The sequence below is a fragment of the Durio zibethinus genome, chromosome 7, assembly GCF_047325235.1.
Source record: "Durio zibethinus cultivar Kanyao isolate XHJ-2024 chromosome 7, ASM4732523v1, whole genome shotgun sequence".
Classification (NCBI taxonomy): Eukaryota; Viridiplantae; Streptophyta; class Magnoliopsida; order Malvales; family Malvaceae; genus Durio; species Durio zibethinus.
In genome coordinates, this window is record NC_143168.1 from 12,134,690 (window position 1) to 12,153,252 (window position 18,563).

At 31.7% G+C, this 18,563-nt stretch overlaps 3 protein-coding genes across 4 annotated transcripts; 2 read left to right on the forward strand and 1 right to left on the reverse strand.

The window, feature by feature from the left end:
- Nucleotides 1–3,805: 3,805 nt before the first annotated feature.
- LOC111277657 (NAC domain-containing protein 30) lies at nucleotides 3,806–7,397 on the forward strand. Of its 2 annotated transcripts, none has more exons than XM_089764337.1 (4): nucleotides 3,806–3,874; nucleotides 4,915–5,087; nucleotides 5,597–5,872; nucleotides 6,402–7,397. In XM_089764337.1, the coding sequence occupies exons 2-4, from the start codon at nucleotides 4,925–4,927 to the stop codon at nucleotides 6,950–6,952; spliced, it is 990 nt and encodes a 329-aa protein (XP_089620463.1). In that variant the 5' UTR covers nucleotides 3,806–3,874; nucleotides 4,915–4,924; the 3' UTR covers nucleotides 6,953–7,397. The 2 variants fall into 2 exon arrangements, with proteins under 2 accessions (XP_089620463.1, XP_022719788.1); XM_022864053.2 differs by having other exon boundaries at nucleotides 5,597–5,868; nucleotides 6,398–7,397.
- Nucleotides 7,398–9,781: 2,384 nt separating this feature from the next.
- On the forward strand, nucleotides 9,782–13,701 carry LOC111276732 (SNARE associated Golgi protein family). Its single transcript, XM_022862507.2, has 4 exons — nucleotides 9,782–10,253; nucleotides 11,211–11,478; nucleotides 11,609–11,779; nucleotides 13,190–13,701. The coding sequence occupies exons 1-4, from the start codon at nucleotides 9,988–9,990 to the stop codon at nucleotides 13,319–13,321; spliced, it is 837 nt and encodes a 278-aa protein (XP_022718242.1). The 5' UTR covers nucleotides 9,782–9,987; the 3' UTR covers nucleotides 13,322–13,701.
- Nucleotides 13,702–14,104: 403 nt separating this feature from the next.
- On the reverse strand, nucleotides 14,105–18,418 carry RPL21C (Ribosomal protein L21). The gene is made up of 5 exons (XM_022862508.2): nucleotides 17,971–18,418; nucleotides 17,766–17,846; nucleotides 15,362–15,463; nucleotides 15,175–15,249; nucleotides 14,105–14,342 (listed from the first exon to the last, which is right to left on the reverse strand). The coding sequence occupies exons 1-5, from the start codon at nucleotides 18,307–18,309 to the stop codon at nucleotides 14,271–14,273; spliced, it is 669 nt and encodes a 222-aa protein (XP_022718243.1). The 5' UTR covers nucleotides 18,310–18,418; the 3' UTR covers nucleotides 14,105–14,270.
- Between the last annotated feature and the right edge of the window lie 145 nt (nucleotides 18,419–18,563).

The window sequence follows — 18,563 nt, forward strand, 5'->3', positions numbered from 1 at the left end:
ATGTTTGATCAGTAGTCCATCACAATTTGAAAACCATTACCAAACAATTCTTAAAAAACATCAAAAGGGCAAGTCGGTAGATCGCATCAGATTTTGATGATTTTGTTAGATTAGGACCATGATTCTGCTGGTTGATGACATGGGTCCCATCTTAGAGAATTGTTGCTTAGCAAAAAAAAAAAAAAACCATCTAAAGCTATCCCTTTTTAACTTTTAAGGGTATGTAAAATTCGGAAATTAACACATCCATCCCTTACATTAGTTTAGAAACAATATCAAATTAATAAAGTGTTAGATTTTTCATTTCAAGAATTAATTTTTGATAGCTTCAATTATTAAAAAATATTTTTTTGATAAATCATATAGATATTAAGATATTTCTAAAATAGCTAACAATTGTATGATATGTTTGTAAAATGTTAGATATTTAATTTTATTGATCTGAATTATAAATATCAATCTTACCTATATCCAATGAAAAATCTTACTTTTTACTCAAATGAAAATAAAAATAGATATCATATTGTAGGTATGGAGATATGCATGAGAATGAAGGTGGATATGAATATGATTAAATTTTTATTAGGTACGTGAATGAAAATTGATAATATAGCACTCACCTCATACTCGTACCTTACATATATATAGGGGTGAGTAAATGGTCGGTTCGATCGGTTTAGTTTGAAAAAATCAATAACCAATTTAACTGACTTTCATTTAACAAATAATCGAACCGATCGAATATTATTAAATAACCGACTATAACCGAACCAACTAAAATCGGTTCGGTTCGATCGGTTTGGTTCGGTTAAATAACCGATTTTTTTATTATTTTTCTTCTTATTATTAATAATTATGTAACCACAAATTCAATTCAATAAAATTCAATTCAATAAAATTCAAACTCTAGTATCATTCAAACTAAATTACTAAAGAATTTAATAATTTTAACAATATTTTACAAAAAAAATAAATAAATATATTTATCTCAATTTTTTTTATTTTTAATTATTAAAAAATTGATTAATTCGGTTAGTACGGTTATCAATTTTAAAAATAAAAAATCGACCGAATTAACCAATTTAATCGATTTAAAAAATCGATTATAACTAAAACCAAATAAACCGAACCGATTCAATCGAATTTGCTCGGTTTCGATCGGTCTAGTCGGTTCAAACCGATTTTTGTTCACCCTACATATATATTTATATATATTTAATAAATAAATTTATTATTAAATAATATAAATTATTATTTTAGATTAATTAGAATTAATATATTTTTATTGAAAAATATATATTAATATATATTTATAAAAAATTACTTTAATATACAAGATAAAAATAAAATAAGTTAAAAATATTTTTATTTTATTTTTTTAAAAATTACGGGGATGAGAATTACATATATCTATTAAATATATGTGAAAATAAAAATAAATTTAAAATACCTATTTGATATGAGTACGTGGATGAGTATAATAAAAATCTGAAGATGAGAGTAGGGAATACTCTATATTTTTCATTCCTTATTCGTTAACATCCTTACTTATAATTCAAATTTTAATAGTCTCAAATATAAAAGAAATTTCTAAAAGAGTATATTAAGAGCATTTATTAAAGCTGCTATATTAAGTAGTGCATTGAAATCCATCGCATTGTATGGAAATTATTGTATTTTATATTCAAATATTGGTGTAAATACTTAGTGGATCTCTGCTCTAATTTAATAGCATCTCAATAAGTACTTTTTTGAACGGAATAATTACCTTAATTAAAGCTCTTGTTAACAAATCTAGAAAGTTTAATATTATACCAAAAAATTAAAGAAAATCACCTTTTTAACGGTTCATAAAGGAGAAAAAAAAAACCTTCTATATCAAATTTTAAGGCGTTTTAACAATCAAACAGTTATTTTTTAATAAAATCAAAATTCAAGATTCAAGCTTTAATTAAGTAGTGTTTAGGGTTTTTTTTTTTTTTTTTGAAAACTCAAAATGGATTAAATTTTGTTATATCATATAAATTGACTATGGAAATGAGACTGAAATGATTAGATTAGAGAGTGGGATTGATAATGGTAAAAGTGAGATAAAATTTATATGAAGTTTTATAGGTAAAATTTATAAATTTTTTTATTAGAATTGAATAAATAAAAATTTTAATAAAAGATCTAAATTGATATATTGATAAAATTTAATGTGAAAATTAATAATATGAAAAAAAAATTATTAAAAATATTATTTATAATTCAAATTTAATCGACATTTATTCAATAATAAAAATTTTGTAAATATTTTTATTAAAAAAATTTATTTATTAAATATATTAAAATTTATTAATTTTTTTTAAATTTTACATATTTAATTTATATGATGGGATTTTTTAATCTATCCATTTTAATTTTAATTTTAATTTATTTATTTTTAATAAAAAATTTTATGGATTTTATCTATAAGATTTTATGTAAATCTTTTTCGTAAAAGTAAGCACAAAGAGCCATAGATGGAAATGATTGGGATTAGGCTTTTGGAGCATTTAATGTTGCATATAATGCACCGGCCATTAAAGAAGGTTTGAATAAGAACAAACATATACAGAAAATTAGATAGTGATAGGGAATGGACAATGCATGAAATTTGTGATGACCTAAGGATGAGAATAACCACACCATTTTGTTTGGTAAGTGGAAGGGTAAACAGAAAGGGGACATCTTTACTTGTTTGAAAATGAGAGATAAGGTCCTAAGTCAAAACGATAAGTTGATGTCAACGGGTAAATTTCATCCATTGGACCAATAAATATATAATATTGTTTTGATTTCTTGCAAGTACATAATTCCTTGTTCAGAAAAGTTTGACAGCAACAACATCTAGAACACCCTAAGATTCTAGGTCGGATTCTCGACTCTTGTTTCATATAGTCTGGAAAATGAAATGTCAATTTTTTTATTTAAAATTTTTAATTAATATATAAAATTTAAAAACGTCAATATAATATATTGGTTTAATAAAATTAAAAATATATTTTTATGTCGAATTATAATATGTATATAAATATATGAATTTTATATTTTTATGATATAAATATATAAATTACCAAATTTATTTTCAATCAAAAAATTTTATAAATAAGAGTTTGAATTAAGAGATAAATTAATGCCTTAAAAAATAACTAATTATATGTAAAAAAAAAAAAACAAAAATATGTTGTAATAGCTAGATCGAAAATTTCTGTGATGAAGAATAAATGAGATAAAGCTAAGGGAAGGAGATGATGAAAAGGACTGTGGCTTTAGTGGGATTCATCCCCATGGATGAAACTACAAATTTGAAGCCAAGAGAGAGAGAGAGAGAGAGAGAGAGGGAAAACACAAATGATTAGCTATTTGAAAAGGACAGCTTGAAATTCTGACATGGAAACACTTGGCACAAAAAGAGAGGTGCCAAATGGCAAGGGCGGCGCACCAAACAGACAAGAGGAGCTGGATTGTGGGAATGTCCAATTGTAACATCATAATTTTATATGGTTTTGGTTTTATTATGTTTATGTAAGAAATCAGAAAATGTATGATAAACATATATGTAAAGATGAGTCTTTGTTGCCAAAGTGTGGAAAATCTTAGGACATAAAATAGCGGTGGTGACAGAGGGGTGGGGGTGGCGTGAAAATTTGGTGTCACGCCGTCCAAACAAAAACCATTCAATCTCTATCTGCCACCCCACGCGCAATCAATAGCCTCTTCTCTTCCCCTCTTACTATATATATATATTTCTCTTTACAATCCAAATATTCACCACCTTCTTCTCTAGCTCTCTCCCTTTGCAGCACCAACTTTCGATCTGGAGCCAGATTCAATCAAAGAACAAGCCAAGGTCACAATATTATCATCTTGTCAGTACATAGGAGAGGGTCGTTTCTGTTACTTAATTTTGGGTGCATTTTCTACTGTAGAATTAGGGTTGTCATGCATATAAAGTCATCGTTTATATTGGATTTGTTTCTTTGGTTTGGTGATCTCTCAATCACATTCAGTAGATCAATGTGGTGCGATCTAAATGGAAGAGTTTTATTAATCAGTGAGTTCATGTAGGGCGCTATTACTAGTTTGTTGAGTAGGCTAGCTAGACATCGATCTTTAATACCCCACCATGTTGAATTTGCGGGTGTAATTTCAACATGGATTTTAGCCTAACATGGTGCGGAAAAATGAGTAGTGATGGATAGGAGAGGTAATGATGAGTAGAATAGTTTTAGAATGAGCTAGATATGGAGATAGCGGGTGGGTGTAAAAACATTTTCCACTACCAGGACCACAGAGTGCACTGCACTCAAAGAAACACATATAACAACAACATGCTTCTGCCTGCAAAGTCAAGCTTTTCGGCAACTCTTCTGTTCCATATGCTTTGCCTAGCCTCATGCAACTCAACAAATTATAAAGTAACACTACTCTTAGCCTGACATTCTCTCTCTTTGTTTTTTCCTCTTTTGAGATGAAAGAAGAAGGAAAAAACATGTATGGACCAACCAGCTTGGGGTCCCATAACGTTACATCATCATCATCGTTCACCCACTATTTGCAACTTACGAGTTCTGGAATGAGCTTTCTATAGATTAAGAAAATAACATATACAGGCAAAACATGTGCGTTTACTTCACTATCCTTTGTAAAGTTTTGGAATTTCGGTTCATTGGAGAGTCATGTCTTTACTTCAAACTTGCCTTCCATTTTAGGTTCACTTCAAGAACAAACTTCAAGGCTGTGTTTGTTGGGAGGGGAATATTCACATCATTAGGTGGTTAATATAAATATAGCTCATAATAAAAACAACATTGTTATAAAACCTCGGAAAGAAGCTTAATTTACGCTTTCACTGATCATTTTTTAAACTATTTTGGTTTTGTATTGCAGGATAGGATCCATGATGGAATTGGAGTCATGCGTGCCACCAGGCTTTAGATTTCATCCGACTGAGGAAGAACTTGTAGGATATTACCTCAGGAGAAAGATTAACTCCCTCAAAATTGATCTAGATGTTATTATCGATATTGATCTATACAAGATGGAGCCATGGGATATGCAAGGTATTAATATTGAATAATGCATCTTGAAATTTTTCTTCATTTTCATTGGTTTCTTTTTTCAATTTGAATCAATCTGTCAAGATTTAAACTTTAATCACTAAATCTTGGAATTCAGTATTCTATGAATAGGGTAATAACTTAGAATTTAACTTGGCAGAAACCTATTGGAGTTTGAAATTTTTGAAAAGAGAGAACAAAAGAAGAAAATTATAAAAAGCACTCATTCTTTTTAGTCCAACTTTTCCCTTAGTCATCAACTAATCAATATCACCATGCCATGCCAAAGTTCAAAGGGATATTGTCCCGTTTAAATTAAAAGGTATTATATATTTACAAGTTGACACTAATGTTCGACCATAGTATTATGATGCAAAGAAAAAATGGGAAAAAACTATGGATCAACGGCACCGGGAAAATGACTTCTTTAACTGGGAAACATATGCATGATTCTGGTTGATTTCCAAAGCCAGATTTTCCTAATACAAATTGTTTTGTCCTGGTGTTTGCAGCTAGATGTAAGCTAGGCTACGATGAACAAAGCGAGTGGTATTTCTTCAGTCATAAAGACAGGAAGTATCCAACAGGAACACGAACTAATAGAGCTACTGCAGCTGGATTTTGGAAAGCAACAGGGAGGGACAAAGCTGTTCTTTCAAACAACAAAATTATAGGGATGAGAAAGACTCTCGTTTTCTACAAGGGTCGTGCACCTAATGGTAGGAAGACAGATTGGATCATGCACGAGTATCGACTGCAAACTTTTGAACACGGACCGCCACAGGCAAGTTCATTCACCTCTTCAATGTGTATATAAATTGCTGAAAATGTTACATTACAATTATTCATATCCTATTAAGCATGTTAGTCACTAATCAGGCAGTACTATATATATTTACTCAGCACCCATAGTCATGACTGCCATTTCTGTTACTAATTGAACCCAAAATTTAATTCAGTTAGTTCAATTACCCTTAAGACATGGCATCCAATACTAAGAATATATAATAACTGTAATTATATAGAAGAGTATTAGACACCACTTTCTTTCGACAATTACCAGGAGAAAAGGTCAAATTATGTTAAAGGGTTGTTTTTTGGAGAATGGAAAAGTCATCACTTGTTACTCATTAGCTGCACAAATTTGCAAGCACGCTCAGCTTGACTGACTCAAACTTCGGAAGGACAAATCATTTTAAAGTGATTAGTTACAGTGTTGGGTTGATAGATAGTACGTTTAGTTCTTACTAGAAGTGCTGTTCAAATCATTTTGTTCCTTTTGAAATATGTAACTGAATATAGAAAGTTTGCAGGAAGAAGGATGGGTGGTGTGCCGAGCATTTAGAAAGCCAAGTCCTAATCACAGGCAAGGCTTTGAAGCATGGAACCATGCTTACTATATCAAAGATAACAGCCAAATTAGGCCTCCAATATCGATTTCAGATATAAGAAGCACATCTCATCATCTTCATACGAATCAAGGATCAAGTTTTTATGAATCCTATGGTTCAGAACAAGAGCTTGTTTCCAATAACCACAATTTTTTGGACAGCCAACAAGTCATTGAACTTCCACAACTGGATAGCCCTACTACTCTTTCACCAAGTTTAGCAGCAAAAGAAGGTTTCCAGGAGAACCTTGTAACAAAAGCGGATTGTGATGAAGAAAAGAGCAATAACAGTAGCCAATACATTGACTGGAAAAACTTGGACTACTTGCTTGCCTCACCGCTGACTGATACAACATCTTATCCTTATCAAACTGCAGCAGTAATACCCCAAAACTATGAACCAGATGCTCAAGAACACGTTAGCCATCTGCTTGGTTGCTCCCTCGATCATAGTGGAAGCCCAAAGTTTTACAATTGATTTATCCAAGATGCTCATTGACAAAGCTAAAACTCCTGTCTCGAATTAATAGGAACTAAGTTTGAAAATGCTTCAGATTTACAAAATATATAATAATTGAATTGCTAAAAGTAGAGTACATGTAGGAGAGAAAGAATGGGCTTGATATGATAAAAAGAGGAGACTTCCTGCAAGCTTTAGGGTGTATGTAGAAAGTTTCAGTTCACCCTTTTTTCATTTGCCATGTTCACAAAATTGTATATCGCGCAATAGTGCATATATCTATATAATAATGTTGATCTCTTTTTTTTTTTCACGTTTTAACTTCTCGAGTTTTGGCATTTTTATTTAATTTATAAGTTTTTTTTTTTTTATAAATGTGATTTTTTTTATTTTTTACTTTGGTACTCAAACAACTTTAAATTTGTTTTGTACTCATGTATCTCTAAATAACATATTAAAAAATTGTGAAAATTTATTATAATATATATGTAAAGATTAAAATTTATACTTACGAGAAATATTTTGATGAATAAAACTATGACATTTCGAATCAAAATAACTTATAAGTTAGTGCAAATCTCTAAAATTGGTAACAAAACAATCATCAATCGAAAGTTTGAAAGTTAAGTACTAAATTCGAAGAGCTATATATGGAATACAAGTGATTGAAAGCTAAATTCTTCAAATGGTAGCCATTTTTTAAATTTTTGTTTATGTGAAAGATGTGCTAGACTTGTTGAGAACGTCAAAATTCTCTAATGATTAAAAATTTTCGGTTATATTAAAAAATTGTGGGTATATATGTATAAATTTAAATTTAGTCTTATGAGATGTATTTTATAAAATAAAATTATGAAATTTTTGGGTTAAACCAGATTATTACTCTCATAGATTGAATGTGAATGTCCTAGACTTACAAAAAATTGTTGAATATTAAGATATCTGATGAAAATCTCTCAATCATAAAATTTATCTATATTCTCAAGTTAGCTACAAGTGTTAATTAGTCTTGTGTCTGCCTGTTTGTGTATGTATATATAATTATAAATAAATTGTATTTAAGTAAAGTGGACACTTCCCATCATTGGTGTGTTTAAAGTCAACTTTGGTGGTGCTTTAGACATCATTAACAAAAAAGGAGGGGTAGGTCTTGATTAGAGACTCGGAAGGTGCAGTTTTAAGGTTGCTTCTGTCAAAATCCCTGATGCCACTGATTCTTTCATGGTGGAAGCTGTTGCCAGCGGCAATATTCCTATGATATGAGTTTGCAAAGATCGTACTTGAGGGAGATGCATTGGGAATCATTAAGAAGCTTAAGTAAGTGGAACTGGATTTGTCACCTGAAGGATCGATTATTGATGAAGCTAAAGCTGAGATGTCATTGTTTTGATCATGCTCTCCATCATGCACACGTTGCCCACATGGAATATGACTTCCCACTTGTTAGCCAACTACGGATTACACATCCTTGAAGATAAAGTTTGGGTTAACAAACAGATTGATTTTTGGATGAATTGAAGTTTAAAGATTACGAATTTAAAAGAATTTATACGTATAATATTATTTTTAATCAAATAAATATAAAGATAAAAAGAGTTCAAAGATAAATTAAAAAATTTTAAAAATTAAGTTGAAGAATATGCTGATAAAATTTTTCGATTGATACATGTTGAATATTGTACAAGGAAAAGTGAAGAGCTCACATTGATCATTGATTAAGCAAGTTTCCATAAAATATTTGGAGCTTACTATTTCCAAAGTTCATTTTTATTTTGAGCTTTTCCTTATACATTTTCATGTATTAAGCTAAACGAAGCTTCTATTCTTCATGTGCATCGTTTTTAAGTTTTATGATTAGATAGTAAACCAAAGTTTTTGTTATTAAACAATAAGTAACATAAAAATTTAAAGCTGATAGGCTGATCCTCTAGTTAATAAATATATTTATCTTATTTTCTTTTATTTTCTATTTCTGTGACAAGTAATTTAAAAAAAAAAAAGCAATTTTTACAATTATCATGTTCTATAGCAAAATAAAAGGTTAATGATATGAATAGTCTCTAAATTATAGTAAAATATTTAATATGACATAAATTTTAAAAATTAAAATAAAATTTAGTATCATATTAAATATTTTATTCTAATTTAAGGGCAATTGCAATATTATTTAAGAAGTATATTAAATATTTTTAAAATTTAAATATCATATTAAATATTTTATTATAATTTAAGAGTTACTCGTAATATTATCTAAAAATAAAATATAATGATATTATGAAAATTTTTTTCTTTCACTATTCAATTTTTTATTCCTCCTTTATTTTTTTTAATACTTAAAATTTTCAAAATTTAAATTTAATCGTTAAACTAAAATGTCTAGCATAGTCTTGGTTTTATTCTTTGCTTTCATTTAATACTTTAGAATGTAAAAGAATTTCTTAAAATTTTCATACAAAACATTAAAAAAATTAAAATATATCGAAAATTTTTAATCTTCTAAGGAATGAAAAAAATTAAGCCACCTAAAAAATATATAAAAAGAAGTTTTAAAATAGATATTATGTTTGCAAATATTTATAATTTATAATAATTATTTAAAAATTTTATTAAATATAAATATTTATTAATTTATACTTTTAAAAATAAAAATATTCGTATTTCCCGAAACAAAATGATCAAAAAATTTTATACCTAATATTATTAAAGTTTAAATTAATAATTATTAAAATTTAAAAAATAATATTTTATTAATAAACTACATAATTATTAGTAAAACGACCACGTTGTGAATTTACGTTGGCAGCACCAACCCCCTTGTTTTCTTCTACACCTAACCCAATTCCCTAATCTCATTAAAGTATCTTCCAAATTTCTATTTTCCTTTCTCTCCGTTTCATTCAAAATTCAATTCATTTGTTCGGAAATGCCATAACAATGATTCTTTAAGTCCACAATATTTCATTACAAATTTAGATTTACTATTATTATTATTGTTTTGTGGGATCCCAAGAAGTTCCCAACAGCTTTGTCTTTTGTCTTGTCGGTGTTGTAAAATGGCGGCGCCGAGGAACGTGTTAAGGGACGAAGAGACTGCTGCTGCGGCTCTGTTGAACAACGGTTGTAAGGAAGACGTCGATTCCCCGACAGGGAAGAGGTTAAAATCGGAAAAGTTTCCTGTTTCAAGGTGGGAATTCGCTGTCTTTTTTGGGGTTTTCTTGATCTTTTCGACCGGTTTGTTCTGCATCTACCTTACCATGCCCGCCACTGAGTACGGGAAACTCAAGATCCCACGCTCCATCTCTGATCTTCGCTTGCTCAAGTAGGTTCCTTCTTGTTTTTTATCCTCAAAGTTCGCTTTTTTTTTTATTATTATTATTTCTGTTCCTTTGGTGAAAGCTTGATGCTTGGAGTTCAGAGATAAGCTTATGTTTGTGTTGAATATTTTTGGATTTGATAAATATTGAAGATTTTATTAACACCCATTTTAGATTTCTTGTGGTTTTTTATGGTTTTGAGCTGGAAAGCTCTGTTGGGATTATTTTAGCTTATGATTCTAGCACATATTGAGTCCTATGAAAGTGAAGCAGCCCTCTGTTTGTGTTAAATTGGAGGAGTCTAGCTGCTAAAACAATCGAGGTAGTTGTGAATGAGAATTCAATCATTTCTATTATATCTTGAATGTCGATAACGTGTGGGCAATGCTGAATCACTGAAGGCTTAAAAAGCAATCTATGGCTAATCCTGATTTTACTGTCTGCTAGTGCTGTGCTTATCTTTGCACTTTGTTATGTGCTGTGGATCATGTGAGGGCATACGATAATGCAAATTGTAGGTAGTATACTGCATACATGTTGAGTAGCTCTATGGAGTAGATGAGCGAAGTACTAAATATTTCTCATATAGAAATTGTATATACTGAGTGACCATGTTGTGAGAGGATCGCATCACAATTAGATTATAATTCTTTTTTTTAATAATAACAGCATCAAGATTTCATTTGAGTGTTTTAGTTGTATCTGAGTTCTGCTTTGATGTTTTCTTATGTGAAATTTAATCATTGAATTTCATTAAGTTCTCCATCCGTTTATTTACTATGCATTGTTGCCCAGCTTACATCCTTAATTTATTGCCATCATTTTGTCTTTCCTAACTTATTTATTCACTACCCTTTCATTGCTGGGCATTTATACTTTTCTGTTAGCAACTTCTTTCTCTGTGTTCATATTTTTGTTGCAATTCATTTTACTAAAGTATGTGCTTTTTTATTCCTTTTCAGAGAAAATATTGCAACGTATGCAAAAGATTACCCAACACAATTCATTTTGGGTTACTGCTCAACTTATATCTTCATGCAAACCTTTATGATCCCTGGTACAATTTTCATGTCTTTGCTAGCTGGAGCTCTCTTTGGTGTTAAAGGCCTTTTCTTGGTTGTCTTTAATGCCACAGCTGGAGCTTGCTCCTGCTTTTTTCTGTCTAAGCTGATTGGCAGGCCCTTGGTTGGTTGGTTGTGGCCTGATAAATTAAGATTTTTTCAAGCAGAGGTACTTTTTTATCCTTGTTTATCAACTTTGGAAATTATCTTGTTTGTTTTCTCCTAATTTAGCATCTTTCATTTGTTTTGTCCTATCATCCTCTTTGTTCCTGAATTAATGTGCATTTTTGTGGAATCAGATTACGAAACGAAGGGACAAGTTACTGAATTACATGCTCTTTCTGAGAATCACTCCAACTTTACCCAACCTATTTATCAATTTGGCATCGCCAATAGTTGACATACCCTTTCATGTGTTCTTTTTAGCAACTTTTATTGGCTTAATCCCAGCCTCCTATATAACTGTCAAAGTAAGTGTCCTGCAACTGTGCCACAATTATTTTCTTGGCTGGCTTATGATTTGATTTTTTTTTCTTTTTCTGTTACTATTGGAAAATTTCATCTTCATGAACATTGTATTGATTTGTTGAAAGGAAGCAGATACTTGTATCTTATCCAATTTATTCCTGCAGCTAATATAGTGCTGTTGTTATAGCCGGATGGTTTTATGTTAATAAATTTTAAAGCACTGTGATGCAAAGGTGTAAATGACATCAGGTTGTCGGCATGTTAGTTAAAAACAGTTTTTGATGATGGAGATCAAACAATAAATTTTGTGAAGGGGGCATGTGTTTTGTCCCAAAGTATTTCCCCTAAGAAAGAGACAGGCTTAACCGAGTAAACTCTTTTTGTAAAGCTCAGATTAATGACTATATAGTTCTGAGCATTTTTGCATTACCCTAGCAAACTCCATATTGGAGGATTTGTCGAAAGTTTAAAATAATTGATGTGGATTCTTCAAAACTGGGAGTGAGAAAAGTTCCTACAAGATTGCTATATCATATGATGTGAGGCTATAATCTGTCTAAATAGGGTACCTTGAGCTAAATGCCTGGAGTCATTGACCTTCGACCATTGAGGGAGGTTTCAATCAAACAGTTTGTGAACTGGTGTGTTAAAAGGACCATCCTTTTTAAGATAAATTGGAAGACTTGTGATTTGTTGTGAGTTTGAAGTAGATGCTTTTAAATGAAGCATTGATTAGAATTGTCATGCGTTTCTTACAGTAGCATATTTTATTGAAGTTTCATGTATGCCTAGTCCTAATTAAAGTAATGATATTTCAGATAGGGGTTGAATGGGTAGGTCATTGTGATATATTTATTTGTCTTTGTCTTAGTTGGTCATTGACTGTAATCAGGTCTTTTTGTATTGGAAAGAAATAAAAGATTAGAGTTTGTGGTGAGATTCAATTGAACGCAAGTTATGGGAGTCATGTGAAAGGTAAATGATGATAGAAAAAGATAGGATCATATCTACAGATAGCTAATCTTTGGGAATTTCTAGAAGGATCGTTAAGAAGAGATCTGCAATGCTTTGGAGAACTGATTTTTAATCTTCATCTATGTTCAAATGTGTACACTTATGCTCTCTCTGAACAATTGGATGCTTAAAAAGGTGCAAGTACATGCTAAGCTTAATGGAGTGTGGATGTGATGTCTGAGTCCAACGAGGAAAGTCTCTTCTTGAGATTGTCCCTACTGGGCCTATATCACCTAAAATTCCACTTTTGTGAGTTGCCAAAAGAATTGAACACGACTTGAAAAATTGATAGCTTACGGCTTCTTTATTTTTTTTTAGAAGGTATTTCTTGATGGTGTGACATAGATGTTTGCTTAACTATATTTTTCTGATTTATGACTCCTTGTTTCTTCTTTCAGGCTGGCCTTGCACTTGGGGACCTTAGATCTGTCAAGGATCTCTATGATTTCAAGACTTTGTCCGTGCTTTTCCTTATTGGATCAGTCTCCATACTTCCTACCCTTCTAAAGAGAAAGAGAATATATGAATAAGGTTTGTAGTGAGTACGTGGCATCCTCCTTGCAATGGGGATTAAGAATAGAGATATTGACACTGTTTAGGATCCAAGAAAGACTAGAGCGTCGCGGAATATTGAAGATCTAGCATTCATCTTGTGATACACGGGTTTTGTGTCGACACAAATATGAAAAACAGAGGGAATTCCTTTTCCTTTGTTTTTTCTATTTGATGTATGCTAACACAAATCATCTCCCAATTGGATTATTTACAAACATTTGGGAGAAATGTGTTATACCCCATTTACTCTTGTTGACAACTTCATAATCTAGCTTTAGAATATGTTTATAAAAAAAAACTGTACCGATAATATATTCTGTAATAATAGTTTCAGTACCCTATTATTTCTTAGGTATTGGAGGTTTTGCTGCTGATATTTTAATTTTACCTTATGCCATGAATTACATGGATGTTAGTAAGGTTGTCCAGTGCCATTGTTATTTTCTCTATCAATCTTTCCTTTCTACAATTTGAGTCCAGTCCTTATTTGGGTAAAAGGTTTTTCCTGCTGCCGTTCATAATGTTAAACGGGTTAACGTGCAAACTCAAAGTTGTTCATGTAATCATCTTCTAAAATGATATCCAATAAATTTGAAATTTAAATTTTAACATTTATAACTCAGTTGTTCACGAATGAAACAACTTAAACTTGAATTAATCTTACACAAACCTTCCTTATTTGTGCCATCTAAATAAAATTCATAATAAAAATCAGCATGCATACTACGGGTATGATAATGTCGAAATGAAAAATGATCTTATGAAGCAAAAAATAAACATTTGAATAGATATATGATCGTTCTATGGATATTTGTTATCGCAATAAAACCATTTCGACAACATTAAAAATCATGACCAAAACAATCTTGACTTTAAAGCAGCCATGCCTAGCTCTAGGCAACAGCCAATCTTTCACAAGGAATATTAGGAGTTGAGTGTAACGGCCGGATAGTCTTGGTAGCCTGTGATTCCTGTTATACGTATCCGTGTATTTGGCTGCAACAGTAAGTCATCAAATGGATCGTAAAATAATGAGGTGGAAGAAAAACCAAGTATGTACAATCATCATTGTAGCATAATTCAAATTGCTGCATATGTGGAACATGTACTCCACATATTCGTATATTGAAATGGTCAAGTTATATATTTAGCATCTATGAGAAAGATATGTCAGTATCACAACATCATCATCCAGGAGCATGCACCACTCAGTTGCCATGCAAGCAACCAGTTTGAAATTCATGGCTCCTAAAGCCAGGTACAAGTGGCACATGGCACGAGACTTCAGGAAAAGACCTCAATGCTATAGATACATGATTTTGGCTACTAACATATTATCTCGGTAAAAGTTGCATTGCAGAGAATTTATAACACCACCTAGAAGTGAAAGTAATCTGAGCAAGTAACGAGGTTGCTTCCCGGAAGGTTCCTTCATTGAGAATTACAAGTCGTTGGATAACAAAAGTTGGAGGAGAGGAAGACAACAGGGCAGTAGTTTTGGTTTAGTTAACTTAGAAAACTAGATAATGGTACTATATTTGTCTGCCTCACAAATTATGGCTCTAAGAATCACAATGAACATGAGGTCTCAGGATCACAAGAGACAATACTGGCTTGGTTGAGTAGAATTATGGAATTAGATGATAGAATTAATTATATTTCTCAGCCTCTGTGAATGCAGCAAAAGGTAAATAAATAGATAAAAAGAATAACAAGACATGCTAAAATTTTTATTTTTATTTGACATACTAAACAACTTAATCACAAATTTTAATTTTTAGTAGCTAGTTCACCAATCAATTGTTATTAAATCAAAAACTTGTCATACCTGTCGATGTCCAATATTTCTCCGATAATTTTTCTTCTTCTTGTACTTGAATACAATTACTTTTTTGTCTAATCCCTACATTAAAAAAAAAAAAAAAGGGAAACAGAGGTAACAAGCAGGCGCAAGGGATAAAAAAGTAAAAGCAAAAATTAAAAAGGTAAATGCACAATATCAGGAGGTAATCTACCTGCTCCTCAACAACGGCATGTACAGCTGCGTTAGTTACCACAGGTTTTCCAATATATGTAGTTGTTTTTGTTCCCACAAGCAATACCTTGTTTAGAACAATCTGTGAAACAAAACAAATTCAAGTGTTTAAAGGCAGAAGATAACACATGGAAATTAAAGTTGACAAGTGATGAAATTACTAACTCTCTGGAATGGAAAAATAAACGAGCGTAGAGCATGGAACAGATGTACAAGTTAACAGAGTGAGATTGTCAGATCATAGACAAGGTTAACACCATCTCAGGCCACTGCAAAGGTTAATGAAAGCAATAGTTTTTCTAAAATCAAGTAAACAAAGCTCTTAGAATTTGGGTACACAAGAATTGCCAAGGTCCTTGAGCACACAATACGCTTTTCATTTATGTTCCTTATACCGCAAACATAAATTTAAATTGAGTTTGATGTTAATAAAAGGGAACTATTTCAAAAGAGACTGCAATAAAACTGCCCTGACTATAAATACTCTGGAATTGTAGAAAAAGCCCACGCCAGCCCAGGCTGAAATGGGAGTAATAGTAGTAGAGTGAAAAATGCACTGTCTTTTGTTTCTCAAATCAGAACAAGAAAACAGTGTTACCTGCAATTTGCAAATCACAACATGGTGCTATCATTCTAACACTAATTTCAAAAATATGGAGAGTGCAGCAATAGTCATACCAATAAAAGGAAACTGAACTTTTTTTCTCATCAAGTGTTACATCATTATTAGAAGCGGCAGTTACAAAGAAGGTAATTAACAAAGAGTAAAGTGCTACAGTTCAATCCAACAACTCTACCCTGAAGCCCAACCTTCTTACCACATGAGCTTAAGTACAGGTGGCTTATAATCTACAGTTATACAATAGTAAGTTTGCATTTGGTGGGAAAGCTTTCAGGTACCCTTTCACATAAATTTTCCATTCTCTCCAATTTCACTAGCAAAGACATCATTATGCATTTTAGAAGAATGTCTAGAGATAGCTTCCACTGCTTGGAAATTCACAAATATACTACAGTCCAAGACTCCTTCCAGATTCTTTACACTAGGTTAATGAAGAAAATTTCTAGTCACAAACAAATTTTTTCTAGGAGCCAAGCTTCAACGGTGTATAACCGAATCACCTAGACATAACAGTCTTTATTGACCAGACCCAAATGCCAGTATCAAACAGTGGAGAAAGGTAATGTAGCTGACGGATCACAAGCATGTAAATATTTTAAAACTGTCCAAGCACCTGTCATGACTTGACACCAACTTGTTTGAAGTCATCCAAGTGAACAGATTACATAACTATTAAGAAGGCCGTTATTAGCAAACAGCATCATTGGATGAAAATTAAATGATGCTATCAACGTTAAAGATTACCAAGGTATTCGATTTCTTTCCTATTGATACCGCATGGAGTTCAGCCATAATTACCAACAATTTTCTCAGGAGGGAGATTGGATGCAGAGATAGGGAATTCATTCTCTTCCTAATGCCTAAAAATTGCTCTTGGAATAAGCCTCTGTAACTTCCATCAAACGATCATGTGCAAATAAAGAATACAAAATAACCAAAATTTACATATCATGGATGAATGGAGCAAAAGATAATCCATCAATTCTTCATTTCAGAGACTAAAACTCCTGTGTTTCTCAGTTACCTATATCATAGGTATCAGCCAACAAGCTATCCTATATGTTTGACCACATAATGACGCTCAAAGCTACAAGGAAGCAAGAATGTGAGTAATACAGTAAAATCTACAATACAGATGAGTGCTTGAAACTGAAAAAGGAAAGCATGATCTGGAAAATGGTCAAGGAGCCAGCTCTCCTGTATCCAAAAGCATGAACAGACCTTAATCTTGTAGGACATAAACTGGTCAATAGAATGCACCATCCAGCAACCACTTTTGAAATATTAAACAACTACCAAAACCAACAAAATTAGTAAGTAGAACCACAAATGAGAAAAATACAACTACTGAAAAGAATAAAACCATCGTTGTTTCATTCATGGCATCTCCATAATAATTGAAGCCCATGTATTATTCAATTACTTCCTACAACTTTTGTATATTTGCATTTCTTCCGTCTAGTAGTTAGCATATGCAAATTGTGACTGGAAGATCGTGCATAACCAAGCATGCAATGTTCCACAACCAATTGCATACCAGACCATTTTGCAGTTTAGGCAATTCCAGGGTAAAGGTTTCCATAATTCAAACATACAAGCAAAAATGACAACATTACAAACTTGATCATAATTGCAAGCTTGTTTTTAACCATGCTTGACATTGCAAGAAATTCAAACATGTCAACAAAGATAACAACTTTTCAAGCAATTATGAATTAAGAAGAGAATTAAAGAAAAAAAAATAGAAACTTGAAGCACCAACCTTATCATTGACATTTGCACCTTTGAGCCTCTGGACATAGAGATATCGTCCAGGGATAACAATGAATTGACGAGACCCAATCTAAAACAAACCAAAAATACATTCTGGGTAGTAGCTAAATTACACTAATACCAAATAAAATAGCCAAAAGGGTATCCAAAAAATTATTTAGAGATGCATAGAGACTGATAATTCCATAACTCACCATAACAACAGCAAAAATCTCTTCCCTTTTAGGCTTCTCATTGGCAGCCTTAACAGCCTGAGCTGATTCTGGTTCTGGTTCGGGCTCTACACTATCAGGTTCCGCCTCAACAACGGCAGCATCGGACTCAGAGGATTTGGGAATTGAAGAAAATGTGGGTGGTTTGGAGAGGAGAGGAGAGGAAGTGAGCGTCAAAGAAAGGGGTTTAGAGAGAGAGAAAATGGGAGTTTTTGAAGGAGAACAAAGAAGAGAATTTTGGTGACGATGGTTTGAGATTTTGCAATGAGTAGTGAAAGAAGAACTGAAAGCCAACGTCGCATAAGCAAAGGAAGTTGCCATTTTTTTGGGGGGGTTAAGAAATGAGCTTGCGGTTTTATCACTCCTCTCCTCCGCCTAAATAGAGTTTCGGATAACTTTCTTTTTCTTAATAATTTTTTGAAAGGAAAAACGAAAACAATAATAATTTTCTTTTTGGACTGAGGTCATTTCTAGTTTTCTACTTATACCAGAGTTTGGCTTAAAACCAATAAAACAAACGAAACGTATTTTCGTAGTTTGTTCATTTTTTTTTTTTTTAAATGATTAGATTCGGT

What these genes read in the sequence shown, in the direction of transcription:
- LOC111277657 (XM_089764337.1), top strand. Translation starts at nt 4,925, where the DNA reads ATGATGGAATTGGAGTCATGCGTGCCACCAGGCTTTAGATTTCATCCG. An exon ending in GGAGCCATGGGATATGCAAG is followed by an intron (nt 5,088 to 5,596) that starts GTATTAATATTG and finishes TGGTGTTTGCAG; the next exon opens with CTAGATGTAAGCTAGGCTAC. An exon ending in ACACGGACCGCCACAGGCAA is followed by an intron (nt 5,873 to 6,401) that starts GTTCATTCACCT and finishes GTTTGCAGGAAG; the next exon opens with AAGGATGGGTGGTGTGCCGA.
- LOC111276732 (XM_022862507.2), top strand. Translation starts at nt 9,988, where the DNA reads ATGGCGGCGCCGAGGAACGTGTTAAGGGACGAAGAGACTGCTGCTGCG. An exon ending in TCTGATCTTCGCTTGCTCAA is followed by an intron (nt 10,254 to 11,210) that starts GTAGGTTCCTTC and finishes ATTCCTTTTCAG; the next exon opens with AGAAAATATTGCAACGTATG. An exon ending in CCTCCTATATAACTGTCAAA is followed by an intron (nt 11,780 to 13,189) that starts GTAAGTGTCCTG and finishes TTCTTCTTTCAG; the next exon opens with GCTGGCCTTGCACTTGGGGA.
- RPL21C (XM_022862508.2), bottom strand. Translation starts at nt 18,309, where the DNA reads ATGGCAACTTCCTTTGCTTATGCGACGTTGGCTTTCAGTTCTTCTTTC. An exon ending in AGATTTTTGCTGTTGTTATG is followed by an intron (nt 17,847 to 17,970) that starts GTGAGTTATGGA and finishes GGTTTGTTTTAG; the next exon opens with ATTGGGTCTCGTCAATTCAT. An exon ending in GTGCAAATGTCAATGATAAG is followed by an intron (nt 15,464 to 17,765) that starts GTTGGTGCTTCA and finishes TTTGTTTCACAG; the next exon opens with ATTGTTCTAAACAAGGTATT.